This window comes from Maniola jurtina, chromosome 12 (genome assembly GCF_905333055.1).
Source record: "Maniola jurtina chromosome 12, ilManJurt1.1, whole genome shotgun sequence".
Taxonomy (NCBI): Eukaryota; Metazoa; Arthropoda; class Insecta; order Lepidoptera; family Nymphalidae; genus Maniola; species Maniola jurtina.
In genome coordinates, this window is record NC_060040.1 from 6570818 (window position 1) to 6593022 (window position 22205).

The following is a 22205-nucleotide window of genomic DNA, read 5'->3' on the forward strand; positions in this document are numbered from 1 at the left end:
GTACGCCTCTGCCTCTCCGTTCTTGAAGTTTTTAAGCAATCAAATTTCTATGAAAAATAAAACGAAATCTAGCACAGTAACAAAAAAACCGTCCAAGTTAGACTCGAGCACTGAGAGTTCCGTACTCGGGTATTTTACCCGTACTTTAAAAGGAAAAACGGAACCCTTATAGGATGAATTTGCTGTCTGTCTCTCTGTCCGTCTGCGCGCCTGTCTACCTGTCCATCTATGGTGTCTGTCAAGAAAACTTATAGGTTGCTTCCCGTTGACCTAGAATCATGAAATTTGGCAGGTAGGTAAGTCTTATAGCACAAGTAAAAAAAAACCGAAAACCGTGACTTTGTGGTTACATCGCAAAAAAATCAAAACAAATAGTATTTTCAATTTTCAAAGTATAATAACTATACCAAGTGGGGTATCGTATGAAAGGGCTTTACTTATACATTGTAAAACAGGTTTTTATTCATTTTTGATAGTTTTTGATTTATCGTGCAGAATAACGAAAAAATACGGGACTCTCGGTGCGCGAGTGACTCGCACTTGGCCGGTTTTTTTATTAGGTACGTACGTCGTATTTTGCTATTTCCGCGAAATAATATATACCAAAACTGTAAAAATCAATTATTTATTACGGTAATTGATTTAAGTTATTTTTAACGTCCTGTAATTTTATGTCAAAAGCCTTTCAACCCAATGAAGTATAATATAACAATACCTACACTGTACCTATGTGATAGATAGATATTATAGCAGGTAATTACATGAAGGTTGGTACCTATCGATTGCTAGAAGCGAATCATACCATGACATAAGAATAATTTTCTAATGAGTTTCTAGCAGCTATAGAGCTGCTTAACAGGGCTCTCTCCGTCACTCGCTTCATACAATCGTAGTTTCAATTTCATTTAAATATTAAGCAACCAAAGTCCATGAAATTTTGCAGACATATTCTAGAAACTAATATCTGTGTCTGTGGTGTTTTAGATTTTTCTAAAAATATGTAAGTAGTTTTAAAATTACAGGGGCTCAAAGATTTGTATGTAAATTTTTAAGACCGCGTAACTTTGTTTAAAAAATATTTTAACGCGTAAAATATTTTAACAGAAATCTGGAAAACCACAGACATACCTAGATATTAGTTTCTAGAATATGTCTGCTAAATTTCATGGACTTTGGTTGCTTAATATTCAAATGAAATTGAAACTACGTTTGTATGAAGCGAGTGACGGAGAGACCCTTCTTAAACTCATAGGTAACTAATAAATATATAGAACTTGTTTTTATAGAGGATATTTGCTATATTTTTATCAACAATGCAAATAATATTCGACGTGAAAGTAAATCCTAAGTAATCTAGGTAAGAAAGGTAATATAATGATACCTACGAGAAAGTGAATCTAGTTTACCTAAACCATAAGTAGACAAAGCGCTAAGAAACTTTCCTCGTTCGTAATGTACTTATCGTAATGTACCAACTAGGTAATAAATAGGTAATGAATCAATTTTTATGAGTTTAGTGATCTTAACTAAAGCTACTAGGGTTCCAATCCAAACGTACCCTGGACCGAGCTGAAAAGTCCACAACCAATCAGCTGAAAAGCTGAAAATTCTTTTTTGCACCTTCAAAGAGCACTTCATTCCATTTTTATATCGTCTTTATATTTATATATACTCATATGTATATATTTAGTAATATTATAAAACAATAGATTTGTTTGTTTGTAAGCTGTAAACTCTAAAACGACTGAATCGATTTTAATAATACTTTTACCAGTAAAAATCTACTATATCCACAAGTCACATAGGCATAGTAGGAACTAGATATATACCGAGGGTAAAATAAGCTCTTTAAGAATAAATATACCTAAGAATGAGATAAAAATATAATAAAATTGTTATATATTTTACTTTTCAGGGAAAAGATCTGTGGCGTGCTTTTCAGAGATTTAACAAGTGCATTTGGGAGTAGGTAAGAGGATAGTTTTTTAAATATACGAATCTTGAAGTAATTAATAATATTATTACTTAATTATTGGATATCAGTTAGGTCCGATTATTTGGATAAAAATATCTCACCTAATTTGTGTTCGGCGGTAAATTCTGGCTCATCGTTTAAATCTTCGGTACCAGACATTGTGGTATTGAAAAAAATTTACACAAATCACGTTTGAGTATGTACGCAGTTATCTAACTTATGGCTTTCTATACAAATGAATCTAAGCACATATTGCTCACAAGCCGTCCGTGGCGCAAAGAGAAGGCGTTGTTCCAGCAGTCGGCCAGCGACTGGTTCTCTCGTTACAATGATTGTAGTCGACCACAACACTTCAGGATGATAGTAAATAAAAGCTGAGTAGGTTGGTAGCTATTGCTACTTTAGTGACTGGGTCAATGAGGATGTTGAATGTGCAATGCATTGCAGTTGCATAATTTCCTTGTTGAACTTTAAATTCTTAGATATACGTAGGTACATTCACAGGCCGTAAGTCGTTTAGCACCTTAATGATCATATTCGCGTGGCACGGTTATGCACATGCGTTAGGTGTGTGTGGCGTGTTTATAGAAAAAGTTCATAAGTGCGACAGGTTTTTGATGCAATAGTTTGAATTGCTACTCGAATTTTGAGACCGAACGTACCTATTATATTCTAAGCGTTTGTGTGTGGTCAGAAAATATAAGTAGGTATCTATGTAGGTATGTGTAGAAATTAAAAGGTATGCCTATATAATATTATATTTCTATAGTAGGTACATAGGTACCTCCACATAAACCCCTTTGCAAAAGAATGGATGGTTTTGTTTTAGTTGGTAAAATTTACTACCACAGATTTTTCAATGAGTAAAATGTGTCACTGCATGAATAACTTGATAGAAAGGACCTGGTTTCGATAACAAGATACAGGTTCTTTTCAAAGGAGCCAAGGATTTGGGAGAAAACGTTCCATAGAGCCACGACGACACGGGACGATTGCTTTTATGTGAGTTAAGGAACCGTAAGAAGACCTACATAGACCTTGAAAAAACCTTGAAGAAATACAAAAAGCTCAAGTTAGCCTGTATAAACAGTTAGAAGAAGGCTTCTAGCTACTAACATAGCGAACTTTCTGTGATGAAGCTCTGCTTTGACTATGTAGCAAAGAATGACACCGGCCTGGTGCTACGAAGACCAAATGAACGCTATGCAAATGTTGTGTTCTGAAAAAATCACTTCTTATGGTAGAGGCTCGTACATTTTATTTGTACAGATGCCCTTTTTTTAGCAAAGGAGTATATATAGACAGGTATATAGGAGCCACTACTATATAAGAACACTAGCAAATGCCCGCGACTTCCGCGTGGATTTGGGTTTTTAGTGCTTCGAAGTAAAGCAAGAAACCTTTAATTTCATCCAGTCCATTTATCCGTATGTGTGTCATAGCTATTTTGGCAGTAGAACAAGTTTTCTTTTAAATCTCTAAGCCAATCGTAAACCTACAGCTTCTGACTTAAAAAAGTAGTTGTAAATAACCATATTCTTAGAGTGCTGTAGTTATGAAGTAAATATTATATACCTACTACCCACGCCTCTGCATTAACCTAAAGTTGTACTCATAATTATAATTTGCAGTTGATTATGGCAAGAGGTAACCAGGAGATATCCTATCAATTTACAGCAGTATGGTCGTATAATGATCTAGTAATTAGCAAAGATAGGTACACTGTGGTAGATATATTATACCTAATTGTGCGTGATTATGATTACGCTCACTACATTTGTCGCAATAGCAAAATCCCGCAGGTATTGCAAAAAGCTAAACTTATTTTCCTAGACCTAGCTAAGTAGTTGGCATTTATATTTTTAAATGAATTTGATATGTTTAGGATAAATCAGTGACATGCGCATTAAAATATTTAAGTTTAAGATATCTCAGTAATTTGTTTTACATGATATTAATGTTAATTAAATTATTAATTATTAGTGATCTTAGATTTTGCATAACCGTCTTGTAACAACCTATTCATTAGAATAATGTCAATGCAAAGGTCATGTTTATGTTTTGGTTTATCAGATGTATGACGATTTGCTCTAGATTTTACAGTATAAACAATAGGTAAATAGACGTAATATCATGATATCGAACCACGATTACGTTAAACATTAAAATAACAACTGAATAAAAACAGTTTTTCCCCTCGCCTCGGTAGCCATGCAATTGCGATCTTTCAAAAGATTAAATGTACATAATGATTAAAAGATGGGTAGGTACGTTAAATGCTAGAAAAATCGGATTCTTTATCTGAATATTAATAGTTGAACTCTTTTTAAGGAAATAAACGTTGGTCTTTGGTCTCAAGATTAAGTATGAACGGTTTTCACAGTACGACGTTATCTGACCTCTGAACCGTAGACAAACTATACGACAACTGTATCCTGTATATATTTACCTACTATTCATCTTATTATTAAAGGACATTATATTTTATGTTATGTTTGATTTTTGAAGGTTGTTTCGCACGATTAGAATGACCAAACAATAGACATCTAATACCTATCACCTGTAGTTTTGGACTTCGATGTTATCATTTTTTGTTACATTGCTAATGAGGTTTGATGGGCGTAGAATTGATAAATAATACCTAATTTAACCATTGCTAATTCTGTAAAGTTTTGAAAATTTTATTAATGATGTTTTATTTTATAACATTATTACTATTTATCTACTGTTATGGTTATAGGTAGATCATCTTAAGTAGGTATCAGTTATCTACTTAGTAGGTAGCTTCTAAGCTATGTCTATTTCGGTTTTAAATGAAAAGCGTTTTCCTCTGATAGGTTTGAGATTTTTTTATAATCATTAGGAAGTTATTGAAAGATATTGCATTAAGGTAGGTACAGTCTAACAATTTTTAGGGTTCCGTACCTCAAAAGAAAAAACGGAACCCTTATAGGATCACTTTGTTGTCCGTCTGTCCCTCCGTCTGTCGTGTCTGTCAAGAAACCTATAGGGTACTTCCTGTTGACCTAGAATCATGAAATTTCGCAGTTAGGTAGGTCTTATAGCACAAGTAAAGGAATAAATCCAAAAACCGTGAATTTGTGGTTATATCATTAAAAAAAATTAAAATGTGTTTAAATTTTTAACCCCCGACCCAAAAAGAGGGGTGTTATAAGTTTGACGTGTGTATCTGTGTATCTGTGTATCTGTGTATCTGTGTATCTGTGTATCTGTGTATCTGTGTATCTGTGTATCTGTCTGTGGCCTCGTAGCGCCTAAACGAATGAACCGATTTTAATTTAGTTTTTTTTGTTTGAAAGGTGGCTTGATCGAGAGTGTTCTTAGCTATAATCCAAAAAAATTGGTTCAGCCGTTTGGAAGTTATCAGCTCTTTTCTGGTTTTCTTATTACTTTTATCCCAGGACCACCAGAGGTTACGTATTTTCTGACACAGGAAATATGTACGATTGAGTAGTGTTAGTAAGTACTAAGAAAGCATGCCTAGCCTACGTGCTAGCTTGCTTAGACGGACAATTTTCAGGTATCTGATAATCAAGGTACATAAAAACATTACTTACCTCACGTAAATTCGCCAAACTGATTTTTACATATATTTTAAGCAATATCCTTAAAAATATGTCGCCAATACTCCCAGACACTTCCCGCGTCGGCCGTATTGCTTTGCAGACGCTTTAAAGCTCCCAAAATAAGTAATTACTTAACTGCACGTAAATTCTGATGCTCCATTTTTATATATGTCCACCAGACAACTATTTCAAAACCTTTTACAAGAAGACAGACCGATCCAGAGGGCCAATCATCCCCTAAATTCAATTTTAATGCCTCTGTGGGTTTCAGCGCGAGGGCATCATTATCTACGCGCATGAGACTGAGTAAGACATGTATTATGATATATTGACTTCTCTCTCACTCTCTTATAGTTTACTTATCTCAATTAATTATTAATATTAAAAAAAATCTGCTAAAAATTAAAAAAATTGGAGAATTTACGTGAGGTAAGTAATGTTTTTATGTACCTTGATTACCTGATACCTGAAAATTGGCCGTCTAAGCAAGCTAGCAGGTCTGTAAGCATGCGTTCTTAGTACATAGTAACACTACTCAATCGTCCACATTAATTCGTTCGTCAGAAAATACGTGACGGCTGGTGGCCCTGGGATCTTTCACTATTGTAACAGAGGTTCATAATATTATGTCAATTGGCAAATGTCAAGTTGTCAAGATGGACGTTGCCTGGATACATAATTATTTATTTGAAAATAATGTTTTGGAAAACTCCGATACTTTGGATCGTAGGCGCGGAGTTTCTAATTTATAAAATATTATAATCACAGTTAAACGAGAAAACATCAATTCAATTATAATATCCAACAGTCAACCAAAGGCCACGAACAATCAACCCAAACCCAAACCATAGTCAATCTATTTTTAGGGTTCAGTAGGTATCTGTAGAAAAAAAAAGATGTTGTAGGTAGCCTCGACTGTTGTAGTCGCGTAGGTGTGCATGGCACCATTAAATATCGTAGGAGGCGATGACCCTCCGCGCGGCTGAGGTTCCCGCATCGTAGTCGCTTTGTCGCATAGGTTTGGATGATGCATTAGGCGCACCTTCTTTTTATTATATCTGCTTGAACTCAGCTTATTTACTTTGACAAAATACGTTTAAAATTCATCATCATCAGGATCAACCCATCGCCGGCTCACTACTGAGCACAAGTCTCCTTTCAGAATGAGAAGCTACCACACTGGCCAAGCACGTATTGGCACACCTCACGCACCTTTGAGGGAGCATTATGGCCAAGTCTCAAGCATGCAGGTTTCCTGACGGTGTTTTCCTTCACCACTTCGTTGTCTGTCTGTATGTCATCTTTCAAGAGAATCAAAACTTATAAATTGGGTACTTCCCGTTTACGTAGAATCATGAAAGGCAGGTAGCAATATCTTATAGCCCAAGCACTCTACTCCTGTGGCCCAAGTAAAGAGAAAAATCCGACAACTGAATTGTCATTACATAAAAAAAAACTTGTACGGAACTCTTCATGTGTGAGGCAGACTCGCACTTGACCGGTTTTTGAAAGTTATGTCAAATAAAAATTTGACATGCAATAACAAACAAAATGAAATACAAGCCACTTTATTCCTTATTTCATCGGGTGAAAGTCGATTTCAATTTAATCGTAGGTGTATCTTGAAAAGCGAACTATTATACGACTACGTAAAATGGGTACATTTTTAAAGCAACGACATGTTAGAAACAGATATTTCGTTTTGGTCGTGTTAAACTATGTGAGTCATTCAGATAATTCTTGATTTAGTGATGTTCGGTCAAAAATATTTCATGGAACGTATATTTAACATAACATTGATGTTACTTTTGAAGAGATATTAGCTGCCTTATTGGATTTATATTATTATAGAAATTGGGTTTTAGAATGGCACAAAAAAACGGTACCGTAGAGTCTCCTAACTTCAACTTATATGCCTAACATCGGCTAAAATTTAAAAAATTCAATATTATTTTTTTTCCTTTTATGGAAACACTAATTGTAGTGATTTGGGAAGTATACATATTTAATCATGGCAACATTGCAATGTCATTTGTCAAAATATTGGTGGCCATTTTGTCACAATCGTGAGTAACTTCGGATCGCACACACGCTTCTTTTTTACCGACCCCGAAAATTTGTGTCATTACTCAATACTGCTTGGAGGTAAGTTTTTTAAATCTTTACTACAGTTTACTCATATAATCCATTACCAAAATTAAAAAAATCATTCAGATATGTTCGTTAACTACAGAAATATTAGGGCAGACAATGTTAGGATACAATCTGTAATGTGATGTTTTTCTAACTTCGTCTGCCCTTAGGGTCGTCAAAATTAGAATAAGAACTTTTTTTTTATGTACTATACTTATATGAAAAAGTACCTGGTCTGTATTTTTTCTTACTCTATACCCTCTATACCTATTTAAAACTGTTATGTATCTGAATAATTACAAAAACGTAGATATATTGTATAAATAACTATGTATATCCTACATATCAAAATGTAAAGTAAGTTGATAAAAGAGTTGATTTCTGGCGCATTTAAGGTGTTTTAAATTAATGTTTGATAATAAAAGGTTTCTTTAAATATAAAGTTACTAGGTTTTTCCTGCGGCGCTGCCTGCGTGAATGTTGTTTTTTTTTATTGATTCCGCATGAACCATGGCTTTTTCACGATAAAAAGTAGCCTGTGTGTTAAGTCAGGGTATAATTTATTTCCATTTCTAATTTCAGCCAAATAGGATAAACAGTTGAGACTTGTGATGTAGGAGAACTCCTGAAGGAGTATATTTTATCCTGAAATCCACGGTTTCCGCGGGATTTATGATAAACCAAAATTCACGCGAGCGAAGCCGCGGGCAAAACCTAGAAATTTTATAAGAAAAAACTTTTATTAACAGACATGCGCCAACTAAAAGTGCTAGAAATGAACTCAATTTTTATATTTGAAGAAAATTAACAATTACAAAATATACCACTATTTTATATTTGCAATAGTTGATTATTTTAATTTTTTTACAGGTAATCCAAAAACTAGACATGAATCGAGAATTCGTAAAAAAGAAAAAACGATCATATACAGTTGCTCACAGCCAAGACATGCTGGATTTAGCATTAGAATGCCTAAGAAAAAGACAGTTTTACGATTACTACGATTAAAGTGTTTAATTCATTCATCATATTTCATTTTTATTTACGATACCTTTGTGCCACCCCTGAATTTAAGAACGATTTTGGACAAAGTACGCCCTAACTTCGTCTACCTAAATAAAAGTATAAAATATATAAAATTAAAAGGCATTAAGATAGTGTATTTGGACTTTTGGATAATTTTATCTTATTTATATTTTTTTGATAAAATTGGCATTATGTTTAAAATTAATTTCCTATGCATAGATGAAGTTTGGAATTTCACCTTAACTTCGTCTATTTTTTTAACGGTCATTAGCTTGCCTAAACTATAAACAGTAGGTACACTTTCATACACACATAAAAAGAACTATTACCATTGGACGATGTTTGTCAGACGTAACAGATTTTTTTACATCCGATTGGCGGAAAATTTGAAAAAACGGTCAAAAGCAGACGAAGTTAGGGAACTCTACGGTAATTTATGAATAAAGTTTAAAAAGCGTGAAATAAAAATTAAATTAAAAATTTAAAAAACCCCCGACACATAAACCTCTAAAAAGTAAAAAATAATAGGTAAATATGTATGGGCCCTTTAAGAATAGTATAAATAGTAAAGTTTTATCCAAGCGTTCGTTGCGTCGGGGGACCGCTAAAGACTATTTATTCTTTCTACAACAGATGACTTTCATAGTTTATCATAGGTAGCGGTCCCCTGGCGCAACGAACGCTTGGATAAAACTTTACTATTTATACTATTCTTAAAGGGCCCATACATATTTACCTATTATTTTTTACTTTTTAGAGGTTTATGTGTCGGGGGTTTTTTAAATTTTTAATTTAATTTTTATTTAGCTTCAATGGCAATTACAGAGACTCCCAACTTACTGCAGGGTTTTTTGCCATCAGTAATACTAATTGAATTAATTAGCTGGAAACTATTCCTAATTTTCAATCAGTAATAATTATTTCAACTAGAAAAATTTCACTTTTTACCGTGGATGTCAATAACGAATAGGTACCCAAGGTATTTCTCTCAGGTATTTTTAATTTCAAATATCCCTATTTACAGGCAGGCTCTTTTAAAATGTCTGTCTGTTGTAACTCTACCACTGGTACAGAAAGCAGATTCTACTGAGAAGCCGGTAAGAATTATATTTTTATAGACAGATAATATAGTTTTATTCCAGCACTGAACGCATATAGACTGATGGATTGAATCGGATTGTTTTCAAATATAAAAATACATCTTTCCCATCTTGAGCGCATCCTACTTTGGCCACATGAGTAGATATTTTTGGCCATATTATCTCACGCCATTAGAACGAAAGGATTTGGAAAATGTCGGATATGTCAACGATTTCCAACGCAATAGTCTGCCCAAATTTAAGAAACTGATCCAGTGGTGCCCTAAAATATGTCTAGAACGTGCAGTCATAGAACTCGATGAAAGGAATTTATCTGCACGAATATTTTAGATGGGAATATGTGTCAACCTGTTTGATATATTTTACGGTCCATTACAAGGCCTTTACCTACTACAAGGCCTCTTTTTAACGCGGAAAATTAGAGATGCCAAGAAATTTTGAAAAAACTAAATCCACGTGGACGAAGACGCAGCCGTCATGTAACGGTGGTTAACCTTGAATTAGCCTTTCCCATACGATTCCGTCCCCAAAAATACGCTTGAATCTTACGTCACCGTCATTGACAAAGTCAAGAGACTTTTGCAATTTCTCTTGACTTTTTGAGCGCGTTTTTTATCTTCGAAGGGCCCATCCATATACATCGATGTCTTTAGGACAATCAGACATGACACTATTTATATGACATGACACTGATACCTACTGAAGATAGAGGTATTTTCAATGTCAACCAAAATAGGATAGCTGAAAATTAACCTGTGACACTTTGATCGCGTAAAATGGCATATTATACGTGACGTGAAGGATTAAGGACTGACGCCGCGTGATCCAATGAGAGAATTAGTTAAGGAATTGGGCTGAGGAATTAACACAAGTTGACTTAGATCCCGGAGTTTCACTCTAGTTAATTAGTTTGGCTTATTAATCGCGGTTTTAGGGTTGAAGACTATGCGTAGCAGGGAGGGCTATTGCGCTACGCAATCGCAAACCGAATATGTCGAGCTTACGTGTACTTTGAAAGCGCATGAGCTTTACATAAACGATTTATTTTGAACACATACACGCTTGTGAGTTGTAACTATGTTGTAGTCTTCACGTATTTGATATTAGCAGCCCGCCCCGACTTCGTCCGGATGGAACAACATAAAATAAAGCCTATGTCTATTTGGAAAAACGTGTCTTTCAAACACTGGTAAGATTTCTCAAATAGATGCAGCGATATTTTAGAGATTACCGTCCATATACATACTAACTCACAAATTGCGCAATCTTTCCTTAGTAATATTTATATAAAATAATATTATAGACTATCTCGATCTCGATGGTGAATTATCGTGAGCAAGCACATAACGTCTCGCTATCTGTATTGCGGAGTTGTGAAGTATACTTCCTAGCTTTGATTTATTTTACTCCTACTATCATGGGTAGGTATATTTTAATCGCAAAGCTTATACCTAAATCTTCAAAAGATAGTTTTTGAGCATATCTCTTCACAGACCTACTAAAAATGCCAAACTATTCAAATAGAATTGAATTTATCCAATTCCAAACAAGCCTGTCGAAGCTTACTCCTAGTTCTAATTGTTTTTATTTCAATAGCGATAGTGCTTATGCGTGCATTGCGCAATGACGCCTACGATTTACATATTAAATGATTTGAAGAATCAAGTGTGCCAGCAAAATGCTTTTGATAAATTTTTGATTTCCTTTGATTGAGTACAACATTTAGGTTGATTTAAGCTTAATATTAGACAAGTCAGTAGTTTGACTGAATATTTCTTACCTACCTACTTTACTTGAGAATGGTTATTATTGCCTCTGCACATTTGCACGCACTGCACCCAACTAGGTTTTCGAGTGTTGGTAATTTGTTTGTGAAGTTGAATAATCACCTAATTACTTAAAGTTACCTATTGAATTTGACCCAAGTCGCCCTTGGGATGGGATCTTGCAAAGGTTTTCTTTAATTCTACAATAAGTTAGCCCATGACTGGAATCCACCTGTGAATTCTAATGTCGCCAGTAGATTATACTACTATGATGCAATCTAAATAGAAGTGGGCTAACTTGTAAGGAGTTTACCTCCGTGGAATTGCACATTGCTGCCAGAGGTCTTAATCCCATAAAGACCAAATCCCGAAAAACTGAACAAAGTATAGATTGGCCATAAAGGTCGGTAAGTATGTAAATTGGGATAATATAACAACTTACTCCAGCAAGGGGTCAATCCATGCCTTGACCATTTTGCCTGCAAGAATATCTGAAGCAGAGCATTAAAAGTAATAAAGTCTCCGACCACAATATCGGGGGTCCTTCATTCAACAAAAAAAAAACTGTAAGGGATATGGCAGATTAATTAAAGCCGTACCTCTAATTGGTTTCTACTTTCTATTCAGCATCGTACCAGAATACTAAATCATGAATAGTCAGAGCAGATCAGAGGCAAAAACATTCAAAGTGCTTCTTGTCGAGACTTGTGGCCGGGACTTAGGAGTAGGTACATAAGGACTACATAGGTCACCACTGTGCCAGGAAGATATTCACTGGGTATCTAACAATTTTTTCGGTGTGAGCTTTGGGATTCACGAATAAACACAAGAAAGTCCCAAATAGAGGAGTGTGGGTATAATTTTGATATAATAAATAACAATTTCGGGAGTATTAATAGATAATTTGGGTCTGCGACAGTGTGACGAGGGTCCAAATCGTCTTCGCAAACGTAGGTTTCAAAGGGACCCGTAGCTCTATTTAATAGGTATACGATAAACGATATTTACTTATTTACTATAAGCTGCCCGCGGTTTTGTTCCCGTGGGAATTTAGATCTCTGGCCTTATTATAAACTTAACCTCTGTGAGAATTTTCAGCTTTCTAGGTCCAAGTGTTTGGGCCGGGCGTCGGTACGTCTGCCAGTGAATGAGTTAGGACGTTGCAGATAGAATGCTTAATGCGTACCTATGAACAATGAATAATAATCGCAATCAGTGCAATAGTTAGTATACCTAAACACTAAACCATATACCTACATCTATTTAAACTAAAGTTAAGACTACCATAAAGTCGGTAATATTATTATCATATCCTTTTATGGAACGGTAATTTAAAAAAGCTGGCCAGGCCCAAGAAAAGGTAATAAAGACTTTAGTACGAGTTTTGTTCGTAGTTATAGAATACAGACTGATAATATCCCGGAGCATTGCGTTTCTGCAATTACTTTTGATACAAAAATGAGCTCTGACATTTCCATCTCCATGACCGACTTGCTTTCCCGATTAACCTACATTACGTTTGAAAAGTATTTTTACTGGTTTCCTTCAATCATACAGAAAAATGTATTCTCTGAAAAATATTTTAAGAAACCTGACACCCCGTGAATCTGGGAAATTGTAGCTGTTTATCACTGAAAGAAATTTCAGACTAGGATCAATACTTAGTTCCGAAGTTTATCCGATACAAACAAACTCAAAAAACTAACTTTTGTCTCTTTATAATATTAGACTACAAAAATTAAGCTTCAACTGTTGCTATACCCATGAATAATATGAAGTTATTTGCCATTTGAGTGCCCAATAACATTTGATGGCCGCCCAAAGAAGGCATTATTTAAATGAATGCGTCTAGCACTATGATGGTATGCAAAAGTTTGAAAATGTTTTTTACCCCTGAAAGGTCCTTGACCGAAAAACTTTTATACATATTTTCCATGCTTAAATTTTGAATTTACGTAATCTTCCATAGATAACTTTTTCTTTTGACTGTTGCATTTTATAACCAACCTTGAGGTAAATTCCATTTGTATATTTTATTTTTACGTTACTAGAATCTATTTTCTATTAGAAAATAATTTATATATTTGTTGCTTCATGTGACACTTGTAGTTATTAAAAAAGTTGTAAAGCATAAAATTCCCTACAAATCTGGCCTTTGGATTTTTTAAATGTAATTAACCATCCTTGAAATAGATGAGACGCTAAGAACGAATCGGAAGCGCTGAGCAGTATGGATATATTATTATCGTTTTGAGAAGGGTCGACATAAGGAGGTGTTAATTGAATCACACTAATATTATAAGGGCGAAAGTTTGTGTGTATGTGTGTGTGTGTGTATGTGTGTGTGTATGTTTGTTACTCCTTCACGCAAAACTACTGGACGGATTTGGCTGAAACTTGAAATGGAGATAGATAATATCCTGGATTAGCACATAGGCTACTTTTTATCCCGGAAAATCAAAGAATTCCCACGGGATTTCGAAAAACCTAGATCCACGCGGGCGAAGTCGCGGGCATCGGCTAGTGTTATAATATTTTAGGTTTCCTTTTATAGTAGGTATAAGTTGCAACATAGTCGTTTAATAATTTTTCGGAGAAATGGCTATTATGTATTGTGTTGAATCAATGATCGTCAGAAAATTTTCAAATTCAATCATTTATTTAATATCAGTTATCGATTTCACTATTGTATAAAACTAAGTGAGTGGGTATCATTATGTTGTTGTTTAGGGTGTACAATTATTACTATACCATCACTAAATTATATGTATATAAAAATTAAATTAAAAATTTAAAAAACCCCCGACACATAAACCTCTAAAAAGTAAAAAATAATAGGTAAATATGTATGGGCCCTTTAAGAATAGTATAAATAGTAAAGTTTTATCCAAGCGTTCGTTGCGCCAGGGGACCGCTACCTATGATAAACTATGAAAGTCATCTGTTGTAGAAAGAATAAATAGTCTTTAGCGGTCCCCCGACGCAACGAACGCTTGGATAAAACTTTACTATTTATACTATTCTTAAAGGGCCCATACATATTTACCTATTATTTTTTACTTTTTAGAGGTTTATGTGTCGGGGGTTTTTTAAATTTTTAATTTAATTTTTATCAAAGTATGATAACCAAGTGGGGTGTCATATTATGAAAGGGCTTTACCTGTACATTCTGAAACAGATTTTTATTTATTTCTATGCATAATAGTTTTTGATTAATCGTGCAAAATGTGGGAAAAAAATACGCGAGTACGGAACCCTAGGTGCGCGAGTCTGACTCGCACTTGGCCGGTTTTTTAATGTAAATTAGATACACTTGACTGAATCATTAGTTCAGTAGATATTGATAACCCTAATTAATAATTCTGGATAAATGCCTAATAAGTAAGTAGGTGTACCTAATTTTATCAGTTACGACTACAACTTATTTTGTGCTAATAATGATTAGGTGTCATTTACGTACCTTCTTAGCGAATTCTCGAAAACTTTACTTGTGAAAATATTTGCACTCAGGTGTGAAATTCGCAAATTTTCACACTTTGGTACGAAATACCTAATTACTGTCCAACTCAGGTCCGAGGTACAAAATCTATGTAACATCGATACATCAAAACATCATCTTGCTTGCAATATATACTACCGGTCATGGCTCTGGATAGAAGGCTGCTCAAAGTCAAAATCATTTATTCAAAGCAATTGTACATACTCTTTTTGATGGTCGAAATTATTAAATTTGTACGATATAGTGGTGATACTCTTCCCCCGGACGTATCCGAGAGCCGAGAGGGACCCACAACACTCAGGTAGGTACACTGGGAGGTCACCTGTCTGATAAGTGATAACCCAGACTATTTGTCACTTGTGTCAACTTAATAGTACAATACGAGAACGAGGTAATAGGTATCTGTCTACCTATGGTAAAAATCACATTATTGCCTGACGTGTAACTGGGACTTGAACCCATCTTGAAACCACAGAAATCCAAATATCTATGCTTGAAACACTGCCTTACGTCAAAGGAGAAAACTGACAGACGCGGGTTCAAGACCTACGAATTTGTCCAACGGTTATAAGGTTGCTGGACGAAAGTGATAAATGATGATGCAGTTTTAGAAGGAAACGGGATAAAATGGGAAAATGGACGGGGTCTCCTATTTGTTTTCTAGTTTCTACTCGGAATCATACTGGAGTCTGGAACTAAGTATCAAACTCTTGGCGGTAGCTTTGGCGGTAAGTTTGTCGGTAGCCATAGCCGAGACGTGAGACAATTTAGAAATTATGAATTCGCTAATTACTGATCTTGGCGGGAAAAGACGGTGCGGTGCTTGTAGGTAAGACAACGTGCTCACTGCTCACCAATTCGCCAGGAAAAGTGTCATTTCATTAATTAAGAGGTACAAAGTAAGATAACTATTTTAATCTTGAAATTGAACTTCAAGTTTGAAATGCTTATCTTACTTTATATATGGTCAAACTTATCTTCGAGACATAATACCGAGCATTTGACGGTCTTTCTTGATAACAAGTAATAGTGTACCTACCTAATAATATTATTCTGTAGGATATATTGTTTACAGTAAGTTATCCTTGGTATAGACTGTAGAGTCAAGCGAGAGTCATGGCCTGGTCAAGTGTGTTTGCAACTATTGCCCGCTTTTTACTTCCAGGTGCCATTGCCATGAGTCACGAGTCACGACGCAACTTTATGTTTTCGGATTTATGTGCGTTTTTTTGAAATTCTATTTTTTTTTGGGGCTTTTTCATATTTAACTTTCTTTAACAGTGAAGGAAAACATAGTGAGGAAACCTGCATCCCTGAAAGAGTTCTCCTTAATGTTTTTAAAAGTGTGTGAAATCTACCAATCCGCACTGGGCCAGCGTGGCAGACTATGGCCTAAAGCCTTCTTTTACTGAGAGGAGACCGATGCTCTATAGAGGGCCGGCGATGGATTGATCATGATGATGATGATGATGATGATAAGTTAGTAGTCAAAACAGGAGTAATTTGAGCCCGATCTAGCTGTGTCCTAGTTGTATGTTACGATTTTCACTGTTGCATCAGTGTAAATATATATTATTATAATAATTGAGCAACGGTGTTGGTGAAATAAGCTGATCGCCTTACCAGCAAAAACTTGCTTTACATTGCGAGTATAATTTTATGGGTGTATATTTCAAGACAACTAAATGAGATTCTCCGGCAGCTGTTGATGGTAATTTCACCACCTTGTCCATCAACAAAATTAAGAAATATATTCATACTCTACTACTCAATGAGCTGTAAACAATGATATCCCACATGCTAGGTTATAAAATATTTTTTTCCCCAGCTTCTTTTCTAGTTTCAGTAGTTACTTATGGGAGAGTTTCCCTGAAAATTAATTTAATTGAATTTTAATTCAACATGCTCCGTTTTTACCCTTTAGGTACGGAACTCTAAACCACTTTTCGAATTTCAACCTGTTCTGACCGATCAACTTGTTGAAGTTTCCATTTCGTAAGAAGATTTTTTTGCATGAGATAATACCTAGTAGGTAAATACTAAATACTAAGAAGGCATTAATAAGTACCTACTTACCTACCTATTTAATTCGCTAATTGCTTTCACAGATATATTAATAAATATTCAGGGCAAATGTCGCAAGTATTTTGGGTTGAATACCCTTTAGTTTACCCCAGGTTATTTATATTTTACACCTAATTTGTATAAATGTAATTGGTAGTGATGATGAAATAATATAACTTATTACTCGTTGCATGATACTATGATAACCTTATCCTAAAGGTTACGAAATTCATTTTATTAAAACGCATTCGCATTGCGCCTATTTTCAATTGACGGATAAGTAAACAAGTGTAAATTAAAAATTTATAACACCCCCGACAAGTGCAGGTAGAGTAAGACAGTAAGAACTAGAAAAGAGCTGATAACTTTCAAACGGCTGAACTGATTTTCTTGGATTATAGCTAAGAACACTCTCGATCAAGCCCCACCTTTCAAACAATAAAAAAACTAAATTAAAATCGGTTCATTAGTTTAGGAGCTACGATGTCACAGACAGATACACAGACACACAAATACACAGATACACACGTCAAACTTATAACACCCCTCTTTTTGGGTCGGGGGTTAAAAATATAAAGTAAGTAGGTAGATACTTTTTTAAGGTTCCGTGCCTTACGTTGGTTTTAAATTTCGCACCTGGCCGTTTTTTTTTCTATAAAAAGTTAGCATTTGAGGCTTCGAAAGGCTTTGACAGAATTAGACTGTAGGGATAGAGCCTTTACGGGCTTAGAAAAAGTTATTCCTTTTTCGATTTCAACACGGCATAATAGCAGAATATTAGAAAATAAATAATGACTAGCATCGGTCGGTCGTCGGCCAAAACCTCGACCAAAGACCAGATACATAAAAGTCTTTACTTGAAAGGGGCCAGTTTAAGAAATTAGTTATAGTATCGACTAATTTGTGAGTAACTAACGTCAAACTCATTATTTTGACTAATCTCTTAAACTGACCACTTTCAAGTAAAGATTTTTATGTAAACCTGTGAAAATGATACTACCATTTACGGAATTAGAATACCATAAGCCTACTTTGTCGTATTAGTTTACAGATTGCGAAAAACCAAATTAAATTTGAATTTCGCGGGCAGACCCGTCGCATCCACCTTAATACCTAACTACTTATCCCCCTATAGCTACCCTGTCGGAAATCGAACCCGGGACCTCCCACAACCTGCCGTGACTGACGTAGCGTTCAAAGATGTTCTCACATCGTAAAAGATTTTTTAAACTTTAGAATTTAACTAAATACGTTTTCTGTTATCGTTTAAGTTTGTTGCACCATTATCGAGAGACACCATAAATCCTTGAACTGAATTGATTTTGAGTCAATTGTCACTGCAATTAAATGACAATTATTTAAGTAGGTACTTACTTAACAATTTGCATATTATGATAAGATCACGAAAATCTCATTATATACCTGCCCAGTTCAAACCCACCGTTAAATTTTTAACAATATTATGTTACTTATAATTCTTAAACATCAATTTCTATAAAAATATTAATGTTTACCTACATGGAATTAGCAAGCATCGTTATTGGGCACGGCAGCCATGTTTTTTAACCCCCGACCCAAAAAGACGGGTGTTATAAGTTTGACGTGTGCATCTGTGTATCTGTCTGTAGCAACGTAGCTCCTAAACCAATGAACCGATTTTAATTTAGTTTTTTTTTGTTTGAAAGGTGGCTTGATCGAGAGTGTTCTTAGCTATAATCCAAGAAAATGGGTTCAGCCGTTTGAAAGTTATCAGCTTTTTTCTAGTTACTGTAACCTGCACTTATCGGGGGTGAAATAAATTTTTAATTTACTTACACTTGTCAGAAATATGTGTTTACATTGAATTAGCAAGCATCTGCAGTCGTGTTTTTGATTTTCTTAATTTATGAATAATTATTATTATTATCTATACTTAGATACGATTGGGGAGAGGGCTTGCTTACGATCATGATTGAAGTATTAGTGGTAGGTACAAGTTATACGGAAATCGAGTTTGATCGGGTAATTATCACTATTTTGTGAAAATCGTAATTAAAATGTTGCAAGTGCAACAAGTATAATTTTATCTACCTACTTGATACTTAAAGGTCTGTAAGTAAGTAGCGATAAAATGTATCTCAATTTTCTTTAGGTATACGTAGGTATATAGTTCGAGGTTCGAGGTACGGAACTCTAAACATATCGATCGCGAAGGATTGTTGACATTTAGTTCAATGCGAGCGGAAGCTGATGCGGAACTACTTCCGTAAAAAAATAAGCAAGTACCTACTAATTTTTTAGCAAAAATAGCCTTTTTAATAATTTTTTTTTAGTAATTATGTATTTTACTTACTGTATACGTAGTAGGTATTTACTTCAGCTTATAGGTTCCATGCTTTGTCCCTATTTACGTAAGACGAAGATTTATTATTAATCTATACCTAATAACTTTGCTGGAAGTTACCTAATTGTAATTAAACCAATGTTTGTTGGGTGTATAATTAAATAGCATATCTACCTACATTAGTGATTGATTTAGCTGCCTATATTTTATCACTTTAAAAAGCTTTTAATAATAATAATTAGTTTGACTTGGTTGTATGATGCCATTCTCTCGAAATTGGTAACAAATTTTTCGGCTACTCTTATTAGTCCGATTATGTTGGAATTTTGAAAAACGTGATGATTAGATGACATTAGATGATTATGGTACCATTGAACGTCTTTGGTAGCGGAGGTGAGAGATGGGCATAGTATCTCTCTGGTGGCACAGTCGAATGTGGACTCATTAGATTTGTTTTAGAAGAGTCGTGATAGTTAAGTGGTGAAGACGTTCGCCCCCTATTCGGGAGATCGGGGGTTCGAGTCCGGGCAGGCACCTCTAACTTTTGCGTTCTAAGCAATTAAATATCACTTGTTTGAAGGTGTGTGAAGTCTGCCACCAATCCGCACTTGGTCAGCGTGGTGGACTATGGCCAAACCCTGCTCATTCTGAGTGGAGGCCCGTGCGCAAAAATAATGGACCGGCGATAATATGGGTAGATCATTATGATGTTGATGACATTTGTTTTCAAAAAATACCATGGTTTCTATTCTGTTGGTATGGTTATTTCATTTCAAAAAATACTATGGTCTATGACAAGAGTCTCGTGGAAGGTGGGTATTGGATTTGGAACTCCATAATGGCATATGTAGGTAATACGTATGCCATAGGATATAGTCGTGTTTGGACTTACCTAGTTAAATAGGTATTATTTTTAACCGACTTTGAAATAAGAGGTTTTGTGTTTAGGTAACTAGATGATAACTAGGTGTAATTAATCACTTTCGTAAGTATTAATAATATGTTGGTATTTGTTTCAAATCTTGTGGAGGAATTTTTCATAATAAAATATTAATATCTAAGTAGGTACGTTGTGAAACCGATTGTTATGAAAGTTCGCACATGAATTTCCTTCCAAGGACAATGCATATAATCCAAATTTTGGATTCTAACTCTCCAATCCTGAAACTGCATGGGTACCTACTGGCCACCTTATCCGTGGAGACTAGGACCTGCATATTTATTTAATTTAAATAATAATTGCACTGCCAAGCCAACTCATTGATCCTCATGATGCAAGGGTAATTGATGGTAAGTATATCGATTACATACCAATGCAGTTGTTGAATTTAAATGTTTTTACGTTAATTGACTTGAATAAATATATTTTAAAAATAATGATTATAATTATAATATATATGTGTACTCACTTTTGTGTGATCCCTTTGGTAATTTGCGTAACACAAAATATGATTTTCACACAAAACGGCGAGAAAAAATTAAACGTGTGCCGCAGCGGTCGATGCTGCGCTCAAGCACGTATTGGACGTTTTACGTGCAAGCGACGTTTATACTAATTTATATACGTCGCCGGCTATCAGGCACCGGGGAACCTATTGTGACGAAACTGAGGAAAACCTATCCAAAGCTCGCCTGCACATTCAGCCGTCCGTGAAGCTCTAAACACCATGGAATTATCAAACTTACACACCTAAATATAGAGCTGCTTTTTCAATACTTTACAAAACATCAAGTGAATTAAACTTGCGACTAAATCTTATTAATTATGTAGGTTTTAAATGTTTATTTATTAATTAAATTAAATGTGTGGTGCCGCGGCCGGCAGATTTTTCTTTGCGTCGCGCGTCGTGCGTCGATGGATTTTCCTCATTTCGTACCTAAGTTTTATAGTAACTAAAATAAATTTTCAATACCTAGATACTTACCTATCTGTTTACTTTAGGTACAAGTTTTTAATATCTGTTGGACTATTTTTATTTAATTTTATTTATTTGGATTAACAAACAGTAGCATGCAGTGCTTAAAAATAATATAATATACTTAGTACAATTTTATAATGATGAAGTAAGACTTAATGTAAAGCAAAAGTGTGTTTGTTGGTTTGTCCTTCAATCATGAGCAACAGATTGACGTGATTTTTTGCATGGATATAATTAAATTACTTATTTTTTATTCCAAGAAATCCAAGAATTCGTCATCGGACTAAAAAAAAGTTAACTAGGTACTTATCTAAGTAAATCCACGCAGACGAACTCGCGGGCATCATTATTTTAATTAGGACCTGAAACACTCTACAAAATGTTTCTAATTATTTTATTACTTATTTATTTAATATCGATTTAAGGTTTTTACCAGTTATTTTTACGGATAGGCTATTTTAATAACCTAACGCCTAGATCTAATAGGTATAAATGTGTTTGATTACCTACCTATTAAACCAAGTTACCATAGATAGGCAAATATTATGTTTTAGCGTACCTACCTATTCGAAATGAAGTGATATCGAGGTTTTACAAATAACGTCAGAGAAGTGATCTTGGTTATTTGTAATTAAGTCGTAAGGTTTCATACAATTCGATGAAGACCGATGGCAACCGAATAGTACAGTTGTGGTAGCTATCTATCCGAACGGGGTTTCTTGTTTTACTAGGGATCTCTCAAGATGAAATTTTACTGTAGGTATATCGACCTATCTAAGCAATTTTTTTATTAGATATATTTAGCTATATTAT

At 34.7% G+C, this 22205-nt stretch overlaps 1 protein-coding gene across 2 annotated transcripts in view; it reads right to left on the reverse strand.

Annotated features, from left to right (window-relative positions):
* Positions 1–21061, reverse strand: part of LOC123870406 (organic cation transporter protein-like) — a 28977-nt gene extending 7916 nt beyond the window's left edge. The window contains exon 1 of one of the 2 annotated variants that reach the window (XM_045913695.1): positions 20883–21061. In XM_045913695.1, coding sequence (XP_045769651.1) covers position 20883 — 1 coding nt within the window. In that variant the 5' untranslated portion in view covers positions 20884–21061. Of the gene's footprint in view, positions 1–2076; positions 2304–20882 lie in introns of those variants that run through there. The other variant, XM_045913694.1, reaches the window with a different exon arrangement.
* Between the last annotated feature and the right edge of the window lie 1144 nt (positions 21062–22205).